At 42.9% G+C, this 19,197-nt stretch overlaps 1 protein-coding gene across 40 annotated transcripts in view; it reads right to left on the reverse strand.

Annotated features, from left to right (window-relative positions):
• Positions 1 to 19,197, reverse strand: part of MAP2 (microtubule associated protein 2) — a 235,665-nt gene that overhangs the window by 38,612 nt on the left and 177,856 nt on the right. For 22 of the 40 annotated variants that reach the window (XM_055812584.1, XM_055812576.1, XM_055812599.1 and 19 more), the window contains 3 exons: positions 13,472 to 13,585; positions 11,081 to 11,158; positions 1,462 to 1,716 (listed from right to left, as the gene is read on the reverse strand). In XM_055812584.1, the coding sequence (XP_055668559.1) occupies positions 1,462 to 1,716; positions 11,081 to 11,158; positions 13,472 to 13,585 (447 nt within the window). The remainder of the gene's footprint in view (positions 1 to 1,461; positions 1,717 to 11,080; positions 11,159 to 13,471; positions 13,586 to 19,197) is intronic. The other 18 variants (XM_055812603.1, XM_055812611.1, XM_055812609.1 and 15 more) reach the window with 5 other exon arrangements.

Raw genomic sequence — 19,197 nt, forward strand, 5'->3', positions numbered from 1 at the left:
CTATTATATGGAAATATTCCTATCATGGAAAATATGAAGAGATATACTGCAGAGTGTGGCAGAGCTTTCTTGCAGCAATGCGCAAAAAAAGTTTTATGAGTTTTTTCTAAAGCTTTTTACAACAAGTACTGGGCCAACTGAATCCCCTCATATCTGTCCATGAAGCCACCTTTTTGCTCTGATGAATCTGTACTTTTTAGAACAATTAGCATCAAAGTATTGGTCATTCTTTAAGTACTTGCATATGTTAACATTTAGTCAAAAAAAGCAACGGCCATTCTAAACTCTACAGGTAGAAAAAACAGAGGTCTACAACTACAGCAATTTTACTTCTTTATGTTTTTACTTTTAGTGACTTCCTTGCAAACTCTATGAGGTATAAAAATATGGCCATTGAGCTGATGTCATTCTCGTTTCACAGAAATTAAATAGCTAGATACTGACTTTCTTTATGTATCCTACTGTACCTCTTACTGTAGTGCAAATGAACAATCTCAATGGCACCAAAACATATTCTGACTGCCAAAGGAATTTAATACTCTTTAGCTGGGCCAGCTAGAACACCAGTCTCCCAAATGCAGCATTTCTTAGTCAGGTAGCAAATGGGTACATCACTGCTCCACACAATGTGCCTTTACACCTTGTTGCACTAGCTGAAGAGAAATACCATTAAAAGGAAAATCCTGAAGCCTAATTCTTCCATACTGAAAGACGACTGCAGTAAATATTTTGTTCAGTAAGCAGATCAGAACTTCATCCTATACACCCTATGCTAAACTTCACTATGAAGACAAGCATCCCAGTGGAAGTGATGGAGGTTTTGCCAAAGAAGGGCACTCAAGCAAGCGTAAACATTTGTAATAAGGTAAGACACAAAAAATCAGAGTTCTGGCAATGACTGAGGAGAGGAGGGGTAGACTGCAATGAATGGCAAGGACGTGATGTAAGAAGCAACAGCTTTAGGGAAGCTAAACCAGAATGCACTGAAGCACACACCAAAAAATAAAAACCAAACAAAACACCTGCACACTGCTAATGAAAACATTTCTACAGTTTAAGCCTCTTTATGTCATAGTCAAAGTCAATAAATCTACTTTTTGAAAGAAAAGCAGATGAATCTCTGCACCAAAAAGAAAAAAATATACATAGCAATGTGACTGGCAAACACATCTGAGATGAGGGAAAAAGGTTTACGCAGAGGAATCAGCTTAGCTGCAAAGCACATTTTATCATGGCAAAGTAAAAAAAATCAGGAATCAGCCGCAGTGGTGGGAAACCATGTTGTCATACAGCACCTATGCAACCATATTATCTGCTACACACTCTTCAAGCATAATAACAAGAGCAGTCATACTAATAAATGGGAAAAACAGGAAATGAAGCAGCCTTGGAAAGCGCTGGAGAAAGCTGGAGGAGGATTACATCAGCAGCAAACGACATGCAAACCTAAGGAGGACACACCTTCCTCAGCCGAGGAAGGGGATGTGTCTTTCAGGGGTGTTTCCGCCACAACGGTTACACTCTCCCTGCTGGATGCCACACTTGGCACTTTGTCTTCACAACACACTTTGGCATCCAAACCAGAATCCGACGGGCCCTCACAGAGGCCCTTTGCCTGGTCCGAAGGCTCAGTGGGCCCGTGCTCTTTCCCCAGTTGCTTCCCAGGAAGAGCAGCAGGTTTCACTTCCACAGCCATCGGACTCTCTACTGGTTCTTCTTCTTGGGGATGGAAAAAGGAGGCGACATCAACACTAACAGTAAACACCAAGCACACAGCTCAATAGGACTGCTTTTACGTAACACTTTCAGCTCTGAGCATTTTGAATTGAAGTGTGTCAAAGGACTGCTACTATCCAGTCACTGTGGAACTGAATTTTCCTCAGGGAAAAAAACAAACCAAACCAAGAAACCCATCTCCCCAGAAAAGCACGTTTACGCTGTAAGACGAGAGCTGAAAGTGTTTTACAGGTATACCTCTCCCAGAGATGACTGTGGATTAAATATTCTTTGCAAATGGAGATGGTCTTGAATGATGGATGGCTCCAACAACACCAATGCATCAATGAACTCAAAGTACACTGGTACTTTTCTGATAAATGTGCCGTTTAATCCAGTACAAGACATTCAATTGAGGTGGAGGAAGGTATGAGGCAGTAACTTCTTCCCACTGACCTTGGCGACACTGACTGCTAAATGCCAGCAAGTCAATCTATCACATGAATCCTGGATTTGGCAAAATACTTCCACAGTCTCAGTAAGTCTTGTGCATGGCTGAGAACTAACGGTTTCACAAGAATTCAGCCATGATTTCTACACTGAGCATTATAAACAGTTTCTACCTTAGGCTGCCTGACAGCTGAACGCCGTATATGAAAATCGCAGTTTTAACATAAGGACCCTCAATTTTCTTTTCTAACTTCCCCACTAGCCCCCAAGCTCCTCATCACCAACTACGCTAAAGAAACCAGTGAATGCAATGTAACTATTTGTTCACCCGAATTTCTACAATGCGTCACTCAGCCTATGGGCTGTTAGGATCAGTACAGTAGTACCAAGATCAGTCTTTACTCATGCCACAGCAGAAGAAAAGTCTCCATTCTGGACTGTACTCCGGCCATTGCCACTCAGACAGAATATTACCCTGCTCTATTAGTATCCCCTCTGATAAGGAGTCAGTATTAAGTGTGAAACCTTTGAGTCAGCAACATACTTAAGCAGCTGACCAGCAGCCATGCTGCAGTCAACCTGGTGACCTCCCTGGGTTTAAACTGTGTCTCATGATTAAGGCCTTTGCTGAATAAGACTTAGAACAAAGTGTTTCAAATCTGGAAATGGCTGTATTCAGCCTCTTATTATTCAAATAAAACCTCTTTACCAGGGCTTGATTGTTTTCCTGAGACTGGCCTGGCAAAAGCTAGACAATCAACCATCCACTTCAGTTGTGGCCTCTAAAGAGTGATTTAAGGAACACAAACACTATCTGAGGCTGAGAAAATATCACTATGAGAAGTACAACACATTATTCATAACATATAAAAATGTAATTAAGGTTACATACTATATCTTAAATGAACAGAAGCCAGAAGATTCAGAATCAGAACTGGACCGATGCCTGAGTATTACAGGGATATTTACACATGGGCAGATTGTAAATGTAGCCTGGCAGAACAGCAGGTGTCCAGTTAAAAGAGGCCCTGCCTTGAGTAACTTGCTTTACTTTTCTTTTTTTGATTTTATTTAGTTTTGTATTTGCATCTTTTTCAATTAAAAAAAAATTTAAGCAAAGCTTCTCCTTTTACTCTGAAGAATTTCCAGTATACACCTCCATTTCTTGAGACACTTTACACAATGCCGCATGATTAAAACTAATTACTCACCAAAGTAGAAAGTTACCCCTGACTTAACAATGGAATCCTACAGGCTCCCTTTGTGCAGCAGACTCTCTTAAGCCAAACAGACTGCTAGCTTACAGGCAGCAGAGTGGGGAGGCTTGTTTCATAATGCCTGTCTTTTCACTGATGATCCGTCTTATTTCTGTACTTCTTTTCCTCATAGATGTTCTGAGATCTTACACTTTCACCAGAGGTAGACGCATGTGACTGCAAAGGAAGCTGCCCATGAAGGAGCTCTAAGTACAGCTATAGGCACCCAGCTATAGTAAGGCTGCTCTCCTGTGATCTTCTGCCTCCCCTAGCTTCAGGCAGACATGCTGACTTTAACAACCTTCAATTATTAGCATTGATCTCCTCTGGTGCTGTTGCAGTATTAGGCTATATTATCCTGTTAATTCTGAACAATGCTGGTTTCTTTGGAATGACCCAGTGAGCTATTTCAGGTATACACCTTCATCTTCCTGAGACTCAAACCCTTAGAGGATTCAGTACTGGTTTTCACTTCGGCTCCTGTGTCCCAAGATTGACTTAGTCAAATCCTGCTAGATAAAACGTGATTTATTTTGCCTTGGAGAAGACGCCAGTGTTCCTGGTAGTCACTGAAATAGGTTCTCCCTTGATTCCCCAAAAGCCATTTCACTTTCACGTAACCCCCACTGACAAAATGATACTGATGTGCTCAGGCCATCGAAAAAGGGGATACAGAAACACAGTAACTTTTTTTTCTTCTCCTTTGCAATCAAATGACACGATGTTAACTGGTTGCATCCACAAAACAACTGGACATCAAACATGACCCAATACTGCCTGAAGTCACCTGGGCATACTGGGGTAAAACTGATTATCTTTGCCTGCTGGAGAATTAAGGACCCGCCACTGCTATCTTAGGGATAGACATGGGGGTTTCCCCATTGCATTATCAACTGACTTACCTCCAGCAACAATCTTTTGCCCTATTTTGCACACTGTTCTTGGCAGCAGCTCTCTGGCACAAAGAACAGTTTAGCTTAGGCTTCTTTTAACTAGCTGCTCCTTTTTTTTCTGTTATAAGCCAGGCCAGTAGACCAAGAGCCCCGATTTAAATACGGACCATGGTTTCACTGACCCCAAAGTTGCACTCATCGCTCATGCTGAAGCTTCACTTTGACATGGAGATACTCTGGAGGGGCGTCATTTCCATGTGGGGAGAAAACACGACTAGGCTTCCCTCCCCAGAAAGCAGCAATCCCAGGCACATATATAATGGAATGGATGTCAGGTGGGTAGAAGGGAAGAGGAACAAAATGGGACCATGCTCAGTTCACCTTCATCATGGCCCAACAAGACCTCTGTGCTCTTCACTGTGGCACTGGAGCGTGTACTAGAGCCAGTCCACTCTGAGCTGAACAAAGGGTGTTCATAGTACTCCTCATCCGAATTGTAGGGCTCATCATCAGGCACAGACACTGAAATGGAGGGGGCCAGGTGTTTACGCCACTCCCTGCCGGCAGCAGGCCCACAGCCTGGGCAGTGGTGTAGCAGTCCCACCTTATCCTCCGCCCCTTCATCTACAAATAGACACACACAGACAAAAACTGCAGGACAGACAGACAGACACAGAAAAGACAAGACAGGATGGATACATGCGCTAGCAACACTAGCCACTATGTCATACTGTGGATGAAATCAGCCAGGGCGCGGGTTAGTGCAGGATGGAGGAATGAGGCAGCTGTGCATTTTAACACATAGGCCATGTATGTGGCATTTCCTACAGTGTTTATGAAGATCAGAAACAAGCCGTCAGAATAAATCAATTTCAAAACTCATTACTTGGAGGAACATATTGTACACAGACCACATCTCACAACTTGCACTGATACTCATATGTATTATACAGCTGACTGACTGTATTAAAAACCTCTGAAGTATCCTGACACGGTTGTATCCCTCATAGTCATCAGGTGAAGTACCTGAAAGTGTAGATTTTTAAAAGTCCTTTAATTAAAAAGCAAGCCAGCTTACACTTTGGTCAGTGGTGGTTTTATTTCTCATTGTATCTGCTTCAAAATTCCCCACCTTCTTCTTTTCCCTATAAATAAGTAACATTCAAACAAGCAAAACAAACCCTTCCCCAAATAGCTAGCTACCTTTTTTCCTGATAAAGGCCACATAAAGCTGCTCACGGCAATCTTGGTTAGTCCTGTATTTTGTGCTGTTGTGTCACGTTTCTGTGGGTGAACTAGCTCCCACCCGGGTGTTTGGCAGTGCTTTGGAATGACAGCTTTATTCACCCCTCACTGTAGCATCGCAGATTATCACCTAATCATCTCAGGACTACACCAGCTACTGACAGCTACAGAGACGGGGAGATTGGGTGGGTTTTTGCAAAACAAAGAAAAACAATAGTGCCAAATAAAAATGACTGGCCTACCATCCGATCCATACAAACTTAGAGACTGGAGAGCTCATGTAGGCTAAGGTGCCCTCTTGCCATGAATAGAGCTATGAAACATTAAGCATCTAGTACCAGAGAAAATAAGTTTAAGCCCATTCTCAGTGTATGACAACTAGCAGTTTGATGAACACTACATTCCTGGGGTGCCTTTAGCAGCTGCAGCTATCCCACTGGATTTCCTACTAGCTTCAATAACAACTCCATGCCTGGTGTCCTTGGCCTTACTCCAGGCAATTACAACTTAAATGAGTTTCCCCAGAGCCTCCAAAACATCCCTCTCAGATCCAAAACACTGAGTCAGAAAGCAAGGCTTTAACACAGGCAGCGTAACAGATACTAACCAGACCTCTGTGTGTGACCTGAAAACAAGATGGCTCATGAATGCTGTCGGAACTGCCATCACCCGTCTTGGAAAGCAATTTTTATACAAAACAATTCCATCTATAAGAGCTCTAACATTCTTCCTAGCAAATAACGGTAAGTTTTAAGTTTCTTTCTATAGCACACCATGACAAGACAACATCTATGTCTTTAAAAGCAGCACCCTCTGCTTTCTGCACCAACACGGCAGCAAGTGCCCAGTAACATAATGACATGTATTTCTTCTGCCTGGGAAAAAGAACACTCAGTATCAACCCATTCAGGCTCAATCATCCACAAAAAAGAAGAAAAATTATTAATGGACAGCAATACTGTTAACTCCGATATGTGCCACCGTGCTGCAAAAGCCCGATTATCCATGTTTAAGATCCTGTGACAGCCCCGAGGCTGGCCAGGAGTGAAGGTATGCTACGTGCACCTATGTACGTACACAAATACCACCCCTGGAACTTAAGTTTAAAGCGAACAGTTCTCACCATTTTCTTCAGGGCACAAAGAGTGCCTGAACCACTGATAGTTTAGTTGCTTCACTCTTGTAGTGGAACTCAAACCTCAGGTTCAGGGGTTTATGCATGCTTAAAAGAGGTAGGTGTGGGTCTACCTATATCTAAGATAAGCCAGCAACCTGCTTCTGCCAAGCAGAGCACTGCAATAGGAAATGCTAAACACAGGGCTGTACCTGAGCTCCCACCTTTCCCTCATACTTAAGACTCAGCAGTAAGGTTTTAGGGAAGCCTTTTGATCCACCTGCAACGCAGAACCTGTGGATTTCTTCTCTACAGAAACTTCTACAAAATTCAGTGACAGATTCAAGGGAGATCACAGTTTCCAAAAGGGTAGGGAAAGAGGACATGTCTCAGGGTGTGGGAGACCAGGAATCAACTCCCTCCTAAACCTGAGAAGATTCAAAACTACAACTCCTGCTTCTTCACAGGGTGCCCTCACACTAGTCCATGCACTACTGTGGACAAGAGTGGAAAGGGTTGATGCAATTGCCACCTCTTCTGCCGGAACTGGGACATCGTGGAAAAAAGAACAGAGGACTCATATGGTCACAAGCAGGACACGGACAAGGAGGATGTACAAAAGGGGAGGTTCTCCTTCCAGCTGTGGGTCATATTAATCCATGGGCCCTTCAGAAGTAAAATGCATCAACAAGAGTGAAGATGAAACCCCAGGACTTCTCTGTACTGTTGCAAACAAGGCTGAAAATTCCTTCTTTATAGGCTCTCAATGATTGTAGGCAAAAACCATAGGCCCTGCCTCTGTTCCTTAAAACTACAGGAACTGACAGCAGCAACAATGCTTAATACATATTACTGTAATGCCCTAAAATCAGTAGGAGTGCAAAGTCTAGTATTGTTTGGGGCTGTTACGTCTGTGGCCACTACAGATTTACACTGTTTATTTGTCAGTTTCAATAAAGGTATTTTCAAAATTACTGCAGATAATTTCATTAACAGAATAATGATGTCTTTAAAGGAGGATATGCTTTTATTTCAGCAACAAGAAAAATCCTTTCTTTGTTAAATTAGTCCCTTCTAATAGTTCTTTTTCATCTCAAAGCGTGGGAAAAATCCCCAAATTTATTCTGAAGTCCAAGATTAAAATCACTTCTGACAAGGGCTAATTCTGCTTTAGCTTGCAGGTATCTTTTGAAAATGCCTTTCAAGAAGCAATTTTCACTGTAAATAGATCAATTTTTATAGGACACTTGGTTCCTTTCAGTTTGCAAAATACTTTTATTTGGTATATAAAGCCTAATCTGAAATGCCTGTTTCAAAATGGAAGACAGTCTGTCAAAGGCATCCTTCTGTCTTGCAACATTTAGAAAAAATGTTTACATGAAGACATTGTTGACCATTGTCAAAAGGCGCAGAGCACAAAAGAAATGCCAAATTGGCAAGAAAATACTGTACATGCCCTGCATGTCCAGATGCAACTGCTAAAAGGATTTGACTATGCTAGGGAAAATTTCATTTCCTAAGCAAAATGATGTTACTATAGTTGAAATAATGAAATAATTTCAATAAGGTAAATTAGTTATCTTACCTTCTGCAGCCGTAAAAAGGGACAGGCTCATCTGATCGTTTTTTCTGCAGCCAAATGAAAGGCGGAAACCTACATCCACTGACTCCTTCTCTCATGAAATACACTTGACCCACAAACCTCTCTGTCTTTACTACCTTTTTTTTTTTTTTAATTTGTGTTTGCTGCATGGCTGGCCATGTCCACCTTTGTCACATCTACAACAGTGATTTCCTTCCTGCTATGACTGAAGGAAGTCTCTTTTGGATTCAAAGCAATGCAACACATACTGACAAGTGCATTAGGAAAACATTCCAAGAGAAGGAGAAAAAAGGAGGTCTGAGGTAGATACACACACCAAACACCTTTTTTGTTCAACAACTGTAGAATTCTGTTAAATTCATATATTGTATTTTACAGAACAGAAAGACAGACAGACAATGTAAAGGTGCATGAGGATGGGATAGCCAGATGGTACAGGGAACCGAACGTTTAAACAAGTACAGTAAAATTGGGTCAAACCCTACTGAGGCAAACTCTTCTGAATGGGAGCTTTGCCTGAATGAAAATGACAGGTCTGGCTCACTCAAGTCAGCAAAAGCTTGACTTAGCCACAGAAAATAAGGGCCACATCTAACACAGAGGAGAATATAAGATAATTTTACTACTATTAATTACAATGAATTGACAACACTGATATTTTGGGAAAAACTAACATAATATACTTCTGGCAAAATTTTTATCAAGAAGTTCCTTATGTTCATCAACCAACTCTACTGTAAGATCCAGTTTCAGAGCTGGACACAAACAAGAAGGTTCCAGCAGAATGCATTAATGACTCAGTGGATCATTTCTGTCAATACTTGCCTTACAAACCTGAACTTTTAGGATTTATACAGGTCATCTGCTCTGAAAACTGAAGAGTTGAATCAAAATCTTGTCATGTAAGAGTCTCTTTTGACTGATCTTAAAGGAAATTATTTTGATGACTTTTAAAAAACTGTAGCATTGAGTAAATCATCAAAATGTCTCCCAAACACTGACCTTTCAGTCCTTGCAACCACCCCTGAGGGGCAGGTAAGTAAGTGCTATTATATTAGCTCAATTCTACATGCAAGGAAAGAGAAAAACAATGATGTTAAGTGACTTGCTGAGTCATATGCACAGCTGGGAACAGCACAGTCTGGTAGTTCATAATAACTTCGAGTTCCATAGTGTTTTGCCACCTTCTTGTGTTAATACAACTAGCAAAATGGTTGCCATTTGCTTAGGGGGCAATCTACCACCTCTTGCCAATTAATCGATACGAGTACTTTATAAAATCCTAAAATAGGTGCAAATAATACTGCTGATAGAAAGAGCACACAAAGCTAATCCTCAGATAAGGGTAATGGAAGAACCTTGACATTGGCCTGGAGCAGAACAACAAGCCCTTTATTGCGATATGAAAAAAATCAGAAAGCATATGCTGAACTAGTCAAGTGAACTATATATTAAAAATAGTGGTAATAATTCTAAAAGCCTTTGCTAATGCCTTACTAGCTTCCTTTTCAGTTAGTAGTTTTGATTGTCATTATCTCTGGGTGATGAGTCTAGGAACTGCTGTAATATTTCTTTAAACACACAATGGGCAGATGTTTTTTTTAAAAAAAAAAACCCAGTCAATCAAATTCTTTATATTGGTTGCTAACCACATCCAGTACAGCGGACCGACAAAGGCTGTTGTTAACACAGCTTGTAATTGCATGATCTCAAAAATGACCGCAGGATGAAACATGCCTAATTGCAGTGCCCTGATAAACAGTCACACTATGTTAGCACATGAAATAGTGACCATCCACTTGCAAAATTAATAGAGGCTCCATGTTAAGATACCAACCAAGTTTGTTCAGCATATGATAAGAAACTATTTTCATGCACTTATTTAACAAAAAGAAAGAAAAAATGCTAAAAGAAAATCCAAGAAGGAAATAAATGGACAGATAAAAACGCTATTAATATTGGCAGAGTTCAACTGACAGTCCTCTGGAGATTCTGAACCCAAATCCTTCCCTCTTTACCCAGATGATACAGCTCAGGTGTAACGTATTGCTGTCTCCCTATACTGATGGCCTTGATGCAGCAGTCTGTTGAACAAAGCACTGACACACGTGCTTACCGCTGTGACAACTTCACTGGGATTTAAGCCTCTGCTTAAAATTAAGCCAACACTGAAGTTCTTTGCTGGAGGGGATATTAGCATGAGCAAAATGCAGTAATCATGGGCTGCTGGAATTGTGCAGAACAGAGGAGAAGTCTGTCTTGTGAGACGAGAATGTGATTCCTGCACTCTGTGTACAGAACCCCCAATACACACAGGCATGGCAGCATGAATTAGATGTCAAAGACCAAAGAAACAATTCAACTCTGAATCTCCTTGCTTTCATGCATTTAAGATTCCTAAAACAAAGCTAATGGTAATTAAAAAAAAGCAGCCAAACAAACCCTAAGAAAAGAAAGATGACCCATACTGAATCACAGTTTTGGTGACCACATTGGGACAACAGACGTGTTGTTGCATATAGCATAAAACAAGTAAAAAGGTGAGCATTACCATATTTTTTTCTTTTTTTTTTTTAAACATGGATGCACTTAACGTATCCTGTCAGTTACCTCTGTGCATAAGTGTCTACCTCATCCATGCACTGCGGCTGGTGTGCAGATGGGGCGTTATTGCTGGGGAATGCTTTATCTTTTCACATGAAGGTGCAGAATGAATCTCCGTTTTCTGATTCCCCCATCTTTTGGATTCATGTCTCATCCCTCTGCTGACAGCTGTGCACTGCAACATCCAGGAGACCCTTACCTTCCTCCAGAGCTGCAGTCTGCTCGGAAGCTGGCGACGGAGGCGGGGAAGGAGGCAGGTTGGCTGACTCTTCGACTGCTGGAAATTGAACAATGAAAATGAGATACAGCAATTAATTCCAGGGAGACCGGCACTTGATGCAAGCTGCAGTCAACCTGTACTGCCTAGCTGAGAGGATTATTCAATGGGGACTTCTGCCTAGTGGATTTTCAGGTAGACCCTTTCGGAATACATAGATTTTTAGTTATAATAAAAGGACTTTTTTTATTTCAGATAGTATGAACTATTTTCAAAATTCTGGTCATCTAGTACAATACAAAGAAAAACTAAGAAATAATCTTTTAAATCAGTATTGCCCCTTAGAAAACCTTCAGACACCCAAGGCAACAACAATAAAGCATCTGAACATGAGTGTTTTATAAGTTCATGGTGACTATCAGAAATTGGCATCCAATCTCCAATTTACCCAGAGTACATGAACAAAAAATGTTGTGCATAATTATTTTTTCCTTTTGCTGAGTTCAAGGTTAATCACAGAACACATGAAAAGACTGCCTGTCCAAATACAAAAGACATCAACATTGGGAACTTATGTCAGCCATGACGTAACAATGATTCAGCTGACAAAGGCACAGTGAAATCTTAAATGCACTTAGACAAGGCTTTAGATTCATTCTCAGTTACAAGATGCTGAAACCAGATGATGTTTTTTTCAGTTATTTCAATTCAAGCATGACTGAAATACTAAACAAACTGCTTCTTAAATGAACTCAACATAACCTGTGCATCTGATCTCGTACCGATCACTGAGAATTTTTTTTTTCTTTACAACCAGATCCAATACTGGAGCTTAACCAATGCTTTTAAAAAAACCCCACAAAACAAACAACAAAACCAACAAATCTGTTTTAACAGATCTGTCTTACAAATGGCACCTCTCAACAGGCTTTTTCTGATTCAGGGCTTCTTCCCAAGCATAGAAATGCCAGTTTCAAAGTCCCAGCAGAATTTGCTAGGCCTTTTCCTACTGATTTTCCGTGTGGTTTGGGAAAGACCCTTATGTGACTTGCCCTTAAGATGTGCTGTCCAGGGACAGAGTATTTATATCTTCATCGCAATGCAATTCTACTCGCACTTATTTAATAGTCACTGACCACAGGAACTGTAACACCAACAGTTGCTAACTAAAGACATTCTCCTCACACTATTCTTAAAATATTTTATCTGACTAGATGGAACTGAATATCCATTTTGCCTCACCCAGACCCCAGTGAAGCAATCTGTGTGAGTACGTGTGAAGTGTTTTGCAGAATTGGGGTCTCCCATGTAAATTGAGTCTCTGTAAAAAAGGGAAATACCAAGCAACACATCTCCCTGCTGCAGTACAAAATTAGTTCAATGAAGCGAAAGACCTTGGGAACCAAATTTCAAATAAATATTCTAAATTACTCATTGACTTGAATTCATTCCTGAGCAGGGTTCAGCCACTGTACCAAACAGAGTGCCTGAGGGGAAAACACCAGAAGGCATTATTTTGATTTGATCACAATGTACATGCACTCGGGCAGAACTTACCCTGGGGTAGGCTTGCAAGACTGGCTCTACCCCAGGACAGAGTATGGCCTTTCTCTGGCCTTTGGTGTACAAGTTTTGAGCTACTGTGGAAGTTTTCTGGCAGGCAGGGAGCACTGTAGGTACAAACAGCTGTATACTTCACATATATCCATATATATATATACACACACACGCATACTTGTATTTCAGAAAGACATTTCACAAGGGAGCCAGCAGAAGCATGGGGGTACAGCATGGACCAATGGCAGTGGTACTAATCCCAGTCTGGCCCACTCCCACTTGCTTCTACCACCTATAACTCCCTCTCCCACAGCCTCCCTTCACCCTGCCCGGCTGCTAGCCTCCCTCCCATCCCTACCCGGTGTGCCCCATTCCCCTCTGCTCCCTGTTGAGGTGCTCCTCCTCCATCTTCTTGCCAACCAGCAAAGCCTCTCTTTTCACAGGCCTCTCCAGACATCAATCCATCAGTCTTTCTCATGTTGTACGTGGATGAACACAACTGGGCTCAGAGTGCTGCTGGGTCCCACCAAACACAGCCACAAAAGCACTGCCACCGACTACGTTTGCAGCTGTGCCACTCAGGAGTCAGAACCCAGGTGGAGAACTGCTGTTAGAGCAAACAGCGAGTGAGACAGTCACAGGGCCACGAAGAACTGGGGCAACAAGGATACCGCTGTTATTACGTGGTTCCAGCATTTATCCAGTGACGCAGTTTACCCATGACCATAATGTATGCGAATACACAGCAGTGTTTTTTGTAATATATAAACATTTGCAGACACAAGGATACTTTGAAACTTCTTTGTCTCATTTTACCTAAAGGTAGTGGTCCAGGCTGGTCTTTGTGCTGGGCTTCTTTTTCCTGTTCGCCTTTCAGAACAGCTACAGCTTCAGCTGTTACTACTTGTACTATCCTCGCAGACACTTCTTCTGTGGCAGCAGCGAAGTTAGAAAAAACAAAGAAAAGTATGCTAATGAGAACAATGTTTTAAAAATATAAAGATTAGCTTGAACAATAAAAAATGGAGGCTGACAATCCATCTTTAAAAGGTAATTTTTTTTTCCTGAAGTATGAGCAAATCTTTAAAAATAAAACAGAAAGACCAGATATTCCAAAGATCTATCTCAGTGGAAAACAGTGATTATTTATAAAAAACAGGACTCCAGCCTTTACAGTATGATGCACAGAGCATCATTATTAAATGTTCTTTCTGTTAGGGACAACGTGCAGCAACTGCAAAATTTCAAGATGATCATTTATTAAACATCTAGAAATTTTTTTTCTGCAGGTACTGTTTTGCAAACAGGGGTAGAAGGGCCAGCTGAGCAATGCGATTTCTTGACATTTAATATATGGAGTTAGCTGCATTCGTACATGCACTTTGGATGATACTTCCTCCTCATCAGCACACAGTTAGTACGCATTAAAGGCACTTCCCAGACAGACATCTATGCTGATGAAGGACTTGAAAAAGAAGGGCCAAATAACATTTCTGTATGATTAAAATGTATGCTTTGTCCTCCTCACCCCTTTTAAGACTGCAAGATAAAGCTTTAATTAAACAGTAGGTCTGAACACCCTGCAGAAGGATTGCAGAGGATAACATTTGTTTAATGGGGTGGGCTCTCAGGCCCTGGTCTTGGAAAAGGCTTGGCTCCCAGCCGCTCGCACTCGCTGGCTGTGCTGGGAAGGGGGATGTGTGTGAAGCCAGCTGAGGCACTGCATGCTTGACAGACCTGGGTGCCCAGGCTTCCCCACTGCCCTCGATGTGTGGCATGTCCCAGAGGGCTGAGAAACTGGGTGCTCTGGTGAGTGGAGGATGGTGGTGGGACCGCTCAGGGAGTAATTGCTTCTAAAATGAGAAACTGTAGCTCATCTCAGGTCTAGACCCATTCAAAAGTGCAGTGAAACGTCACCAGGCACAGGACTGCATGTGGAAGTAACCGGTGAGGTTTCCTGCCCTCAGGGCAGTTAAGACACCTTTGATCCAGCAAATCCAGGACTTACGGGTTAGTCCAGCAGAATCATCTACAAAAGAATGCAGAGAAAAAGGGTTTTGTTTTCCTATCCGTTAGCCCACGCTCCCTTGCTCAGTAATATTCCTCCCTCTCACAGCCGAACTTGGTGGAAATAAACTCCTTCACTCCCCGGCTGTTTCCGAGTGCTGGCTGAGAGGTATTTCAAATGCAGGGTGCCAGGACCTGACACACGGAGCTGAGCCCTAGGGATGGCAGCCAGCTGCACAGCTGCAGACCCACCAGCTGCACAGCTGGGCCCACCCCTGAAAATGGAGCAAGAATTTCAGTGCTGAGCCACCCCTCGCGTGGAGACCGAGGGTCCTAACGGCAGACGGCAAAACACCCTGCTCCTGACAGGAGACGCTCACCGAGCCCCCATTAATCACCACCCTGGGGGCAGAAATAAAAGCTCTCTGCTCACCCATTACTGCATCCTTCAGGCAAGGACCAGCTGGGAAGGGGAAGTATATTTAAATCAATGCCCTACATGTAACTTTACAGCAACCACCCCAACGAGGGATGCTGTCCATTAGATTAATAATGATGATTTCTTCTCATAGCTAGTACTCTTACAGAATTCCTTTGTACTTTTAATGTAAAGTTATTCCTCTTCATTTGTCTTTTAGAAAAGCCGATTTTTTTCTCCCCAAAAGCACAGATGTGAGTTACTTGACTTTCATAGTTGTGTTTATCTAAAAACAAAGTGCTAAGTTAATCCTTCGTTTGCACAAACTACATAATGAGATATTAAAACACACACACCTGCCAAAGAAGAATATTCATAATTGTTGGTATTTATATCTTACAATTCACTTCCCTCCTGACTGGTCGCCAGGAGGGCAGTGACTGCAATAGTTTTATTTGCTCCAGCCAATAGCAAGAGTAGATGGATGAGTATGTCAGAGCATGTACCAAGCAATGAAAAAAATCAGCTGAAATAAAAACCCATTAGTCCAAGAATACGTGAGTATAAACTTCCCAAGGATAAATCCAGACTAGAAATCTGAGAACGCTGCTTTCCTACTGTCAGGGATGTGAAGTTCTGGCAGTCTTCCACACAGCAGGAAAGGACTCAACTGGTTTCAAGGTGGAGCTCAACACATTTACAAAAAGAGCAACACATGATATAGACGCCTGTATAAGCAGGAGACTGCGAATGGCAGCTGTAGTTCTCTGTCCCTCTGTTCAGAACGCGCCCCTAGCGTGAGATAAAACTCCACTTTGTGGTTAAGCAGATCGAATCAAGCACCATAACCCCCATAAACCAAGTCATGCATGTGGCTAGTCCTATGGACCAAAGAACAGGGACACTGATTTAAAGTCCGTCACTCTTCCCAGCTGCCTTTCAAAGGCCTGCACCTCATTTTTTGGCTTTTCTACCTTCTCCTGCTTCCACACCTGCTGGATGCTGAGGGTGCTTCTTGGCACCTCTTGGTTCCTTCCTCTTGTGAGAAACATGAAATAGATACCTTGCAGACCCTCCCAGGCTGTCATGTGGTGCTGCTGTTGCAGAGCAGTGAGCTGGACACAAATGGTCCCTTGGAATCACTACAGGTCCTGACAATTCCCCGTGCTGTGAGGGACACGCTGACTGCAAAGCACAAGCGGTACAGGGGGAAACTGGGAGAACGAACCTGCAGCTTGGCCCAGCCTCTTCCCGCAGACCCGTGGTGCCCTCTCCCACGCCACGCAGCTGGCATGCTGCAGCACCTTGCATGGGTGGGACACGTGGGTAGGAAACAAACCACACAGCATCCTTCGGTTATATCCTGCTCAGATTCCACTCTTTCAGAATAGGAAAAAGTATTGCCCTGACAGCTTTGGTGAGCGTGGAGAATGGCACAGAGCTTCGCAGAGTACCACAGCTCCAGAAGACCCCACGCCAACTGACACTACCCGCTTTACACCTGGAGGATGTGACACATGACCCTTCTATCAAAATTTCCATGAATCTACTGATCAGAACACTACTGACAAAAGTAACATCATCGAGTCTGTACTGCTCGTTCAGATGAGCAAATCAAGACTCCGTTAGGAAGATGTTAGGAGAATCAATTTTTTAAGCTTATTTTCACATGAAACTTCTAAGAAAAGACTCCAATTAATTTTTCAGATACAGATTATGCAGATTTACCCTAGAGCATATCTAAAGGAAACCTACTCGGTCACCTGCTCTCTATCACCCAAGCTACTGCAAGCCTCCTTCCAGCAAGGTAAGACAAATGCCTATTAAAAAAGGTCTCCTTCATTACAGAATTTATACTTGTTCATATCCTGCCTGGTTCTGTGGTGCAGATGAGCTCTCCAAGCCTGGAAGGCAGTTCCCACCCTCTCAGCTCTTTTCCCGATTTAATTTGCTTGGGACAAAGATTACGTTCCACAGGGAGATATGGCTGGGGGTGAAAGGCTGTCTCATGAAAAACAGAAATTTCAATGCAAAATCAGTAAATAAAAATACAAATGGCCTCTGGGTTTGTTTTTTTTGCTTTGTTTTGTCTGGCTGGGTTTTTTTAATCAAGAAAGGCTCACTTCTGAACACTCTGTTGATGGATATTTTGGGTGACACAGGAGGCATAGGCAGTTCGCCAGAAGAGCACTGCTTTTCCTGTACATGACTGCTGCAAAAGGACAGACACTTTTGTACTAATGGACACTATAAATAGCAGATCCAATGGGTAAGTCAAATCCTCACAGGGCAGCTATTGAGACTCTTCATAGTTTCCTCATGGTTCAGTTAAAGTTCAAGGAAGCCTAATGATAAAGAAAAAAAAAAAAGGATAAAAAAAAGGATGCCAGGCAAATTTTTCATGGCCTAAAAGCTCTGGATTCATTTGAGATAGTTTTGCTTCTAGAGATTTGTTTTCCTTCTCTTTAGGCAGGTAGACATTCTCTGACTCTAATTTGTGCCACCGAAACGGCACTAACAAATGACAAGTAACACCAAATATACATTTCTTAAAGGCTACAAGGACCTTGGCTTCAAATAAGACTCCAGCACAACAAAGAACAGCACCATGGCTTTCCTTTGCATTTTGCAGAGAGTAAAATGCTTCTCCTTTTTACCAAGGTATCAGCTGCCCATGGGTACAGGACACAGAGCGAGTCTCCCAGTTTGATGTCAGGGAATGTGGTACCCAAAAGTATGGGTGGTCCTCCAATGTGACGTCCATAATAGGGTGGAGACATTGTGGAAGATCCTCAACACAGGCTTTCAAAAGGCCCCTGACACGAGCAGGCTGAGCTGAGAGGCCAGGAGCTAACACACAGGGACAGGGATTCTGCTGCTCTCTTAAAGGTCGCCACTTCAGAGCAAGACCTGATGGGGCTGCCAGGTCAAGTTGCAGCCAGTTGCAACTAGTGCCATGGCTGCTCTCTGGCAGGAACAGAGGACTCTGCCCTGCTGAGAGGGCAGGCACCTTGTCTTGGGCACTACGCTAATTTTAACCGAAGTTAAAAATCAAATGAGTAAAACCAGGAGCAGAGAGCACTTAGAAGCCAGCCCAATTCTTCTACAAACGCCAGCACCCAGCATACCAAATTAGGCCACCTGGAATCTCCCTGCCCCTCACGTAACTCAGGGACACAAACCCTTTCAGAGCACAGGGGATGCTGAACCAGCTGCTGACGGTATGGGGAGTCGCAGCCTTTCCTCTTGGCTGGGTTTAGAATGCCTGGTGCCTCCAAAACCTGCTGCACTCCTCATAAGCACACCCAAGGGCACAACAGCTGCCCGGTCCTCACCCCAGCTTGCTCTGGCATCAATGTTTAAACTGCAGCAGGTGTCAGCCACACACTGCCTCAGACACCTGAGCCCCCCTTCACTGACAGAGACTCAACCAGGGGCCATTAAGCAAGGTTACATGTCAAAGCATGGCTACAGCACAGCCAAAGATCTGGGATCAAATCCTGTACAAGGCCAAGATGTCATTTCAAAGTCCTTCATTTCTTATTGATGCTGCTGCAGTCGTCAATGGGCTGCAGATGTCTCCACTGGCACCTGAATCCATTACCTACAGCACTTCCATTTCCCAGGAAACCTTTCCAGTCCATTAAGTTTTTTAACAGACAGGTTTTACCAGCCCCAGGGACAGATGTACAGATGGTGGCAAGAGTCTTTAAAAATGGTGTCTGAGCTTTCACCAAATATTTCCAGAAAATTGTTCAGAAATAATTAGCAACTATAAGGACAAGAGCAAAAATTAGAGCTGCAACACTTCTCTGCAGCAATGTGTGGTGTCTGCTCGCTTTGTGCCCTTTTTAATGGTTTTACTTCAGCCTCGGGCACCTTTTTCTCTTCCAACGTACCACAGCCTCAGGCTCAATCTCTTGAGGAGCTGAGTTTGCCACGAACACCACTTCCTAGGTGAAACCGCTCAGGCTCAGATACTTGCCTCTGACAGCCCTCACCCAGCAGTACCTTTCATCTTCTCTCTCCCCCCTACCCCTCAATGCAATGCTGTATTATTATCCTGAGGATTGTTTTTGACAGGAGACATTTCCTATGGGCAGTGCTCCCAGCGTCT

The sequence above is a fragment of the Falco peregrinus genome, chromosome 8 (genome assembly GCF_023634155.1).
Source record: "Falco peregrinus isolate bFalPer1 chromosome 8, bFalPer1.pri, whole genome shotgun sequence".
In the NCBI taxonomy this organism is placed as follows: Eukaryota; Metazoa; Chordata; class Aves; order Falconiformes; family Falconidae; genus Falco; species Falco peregrinus.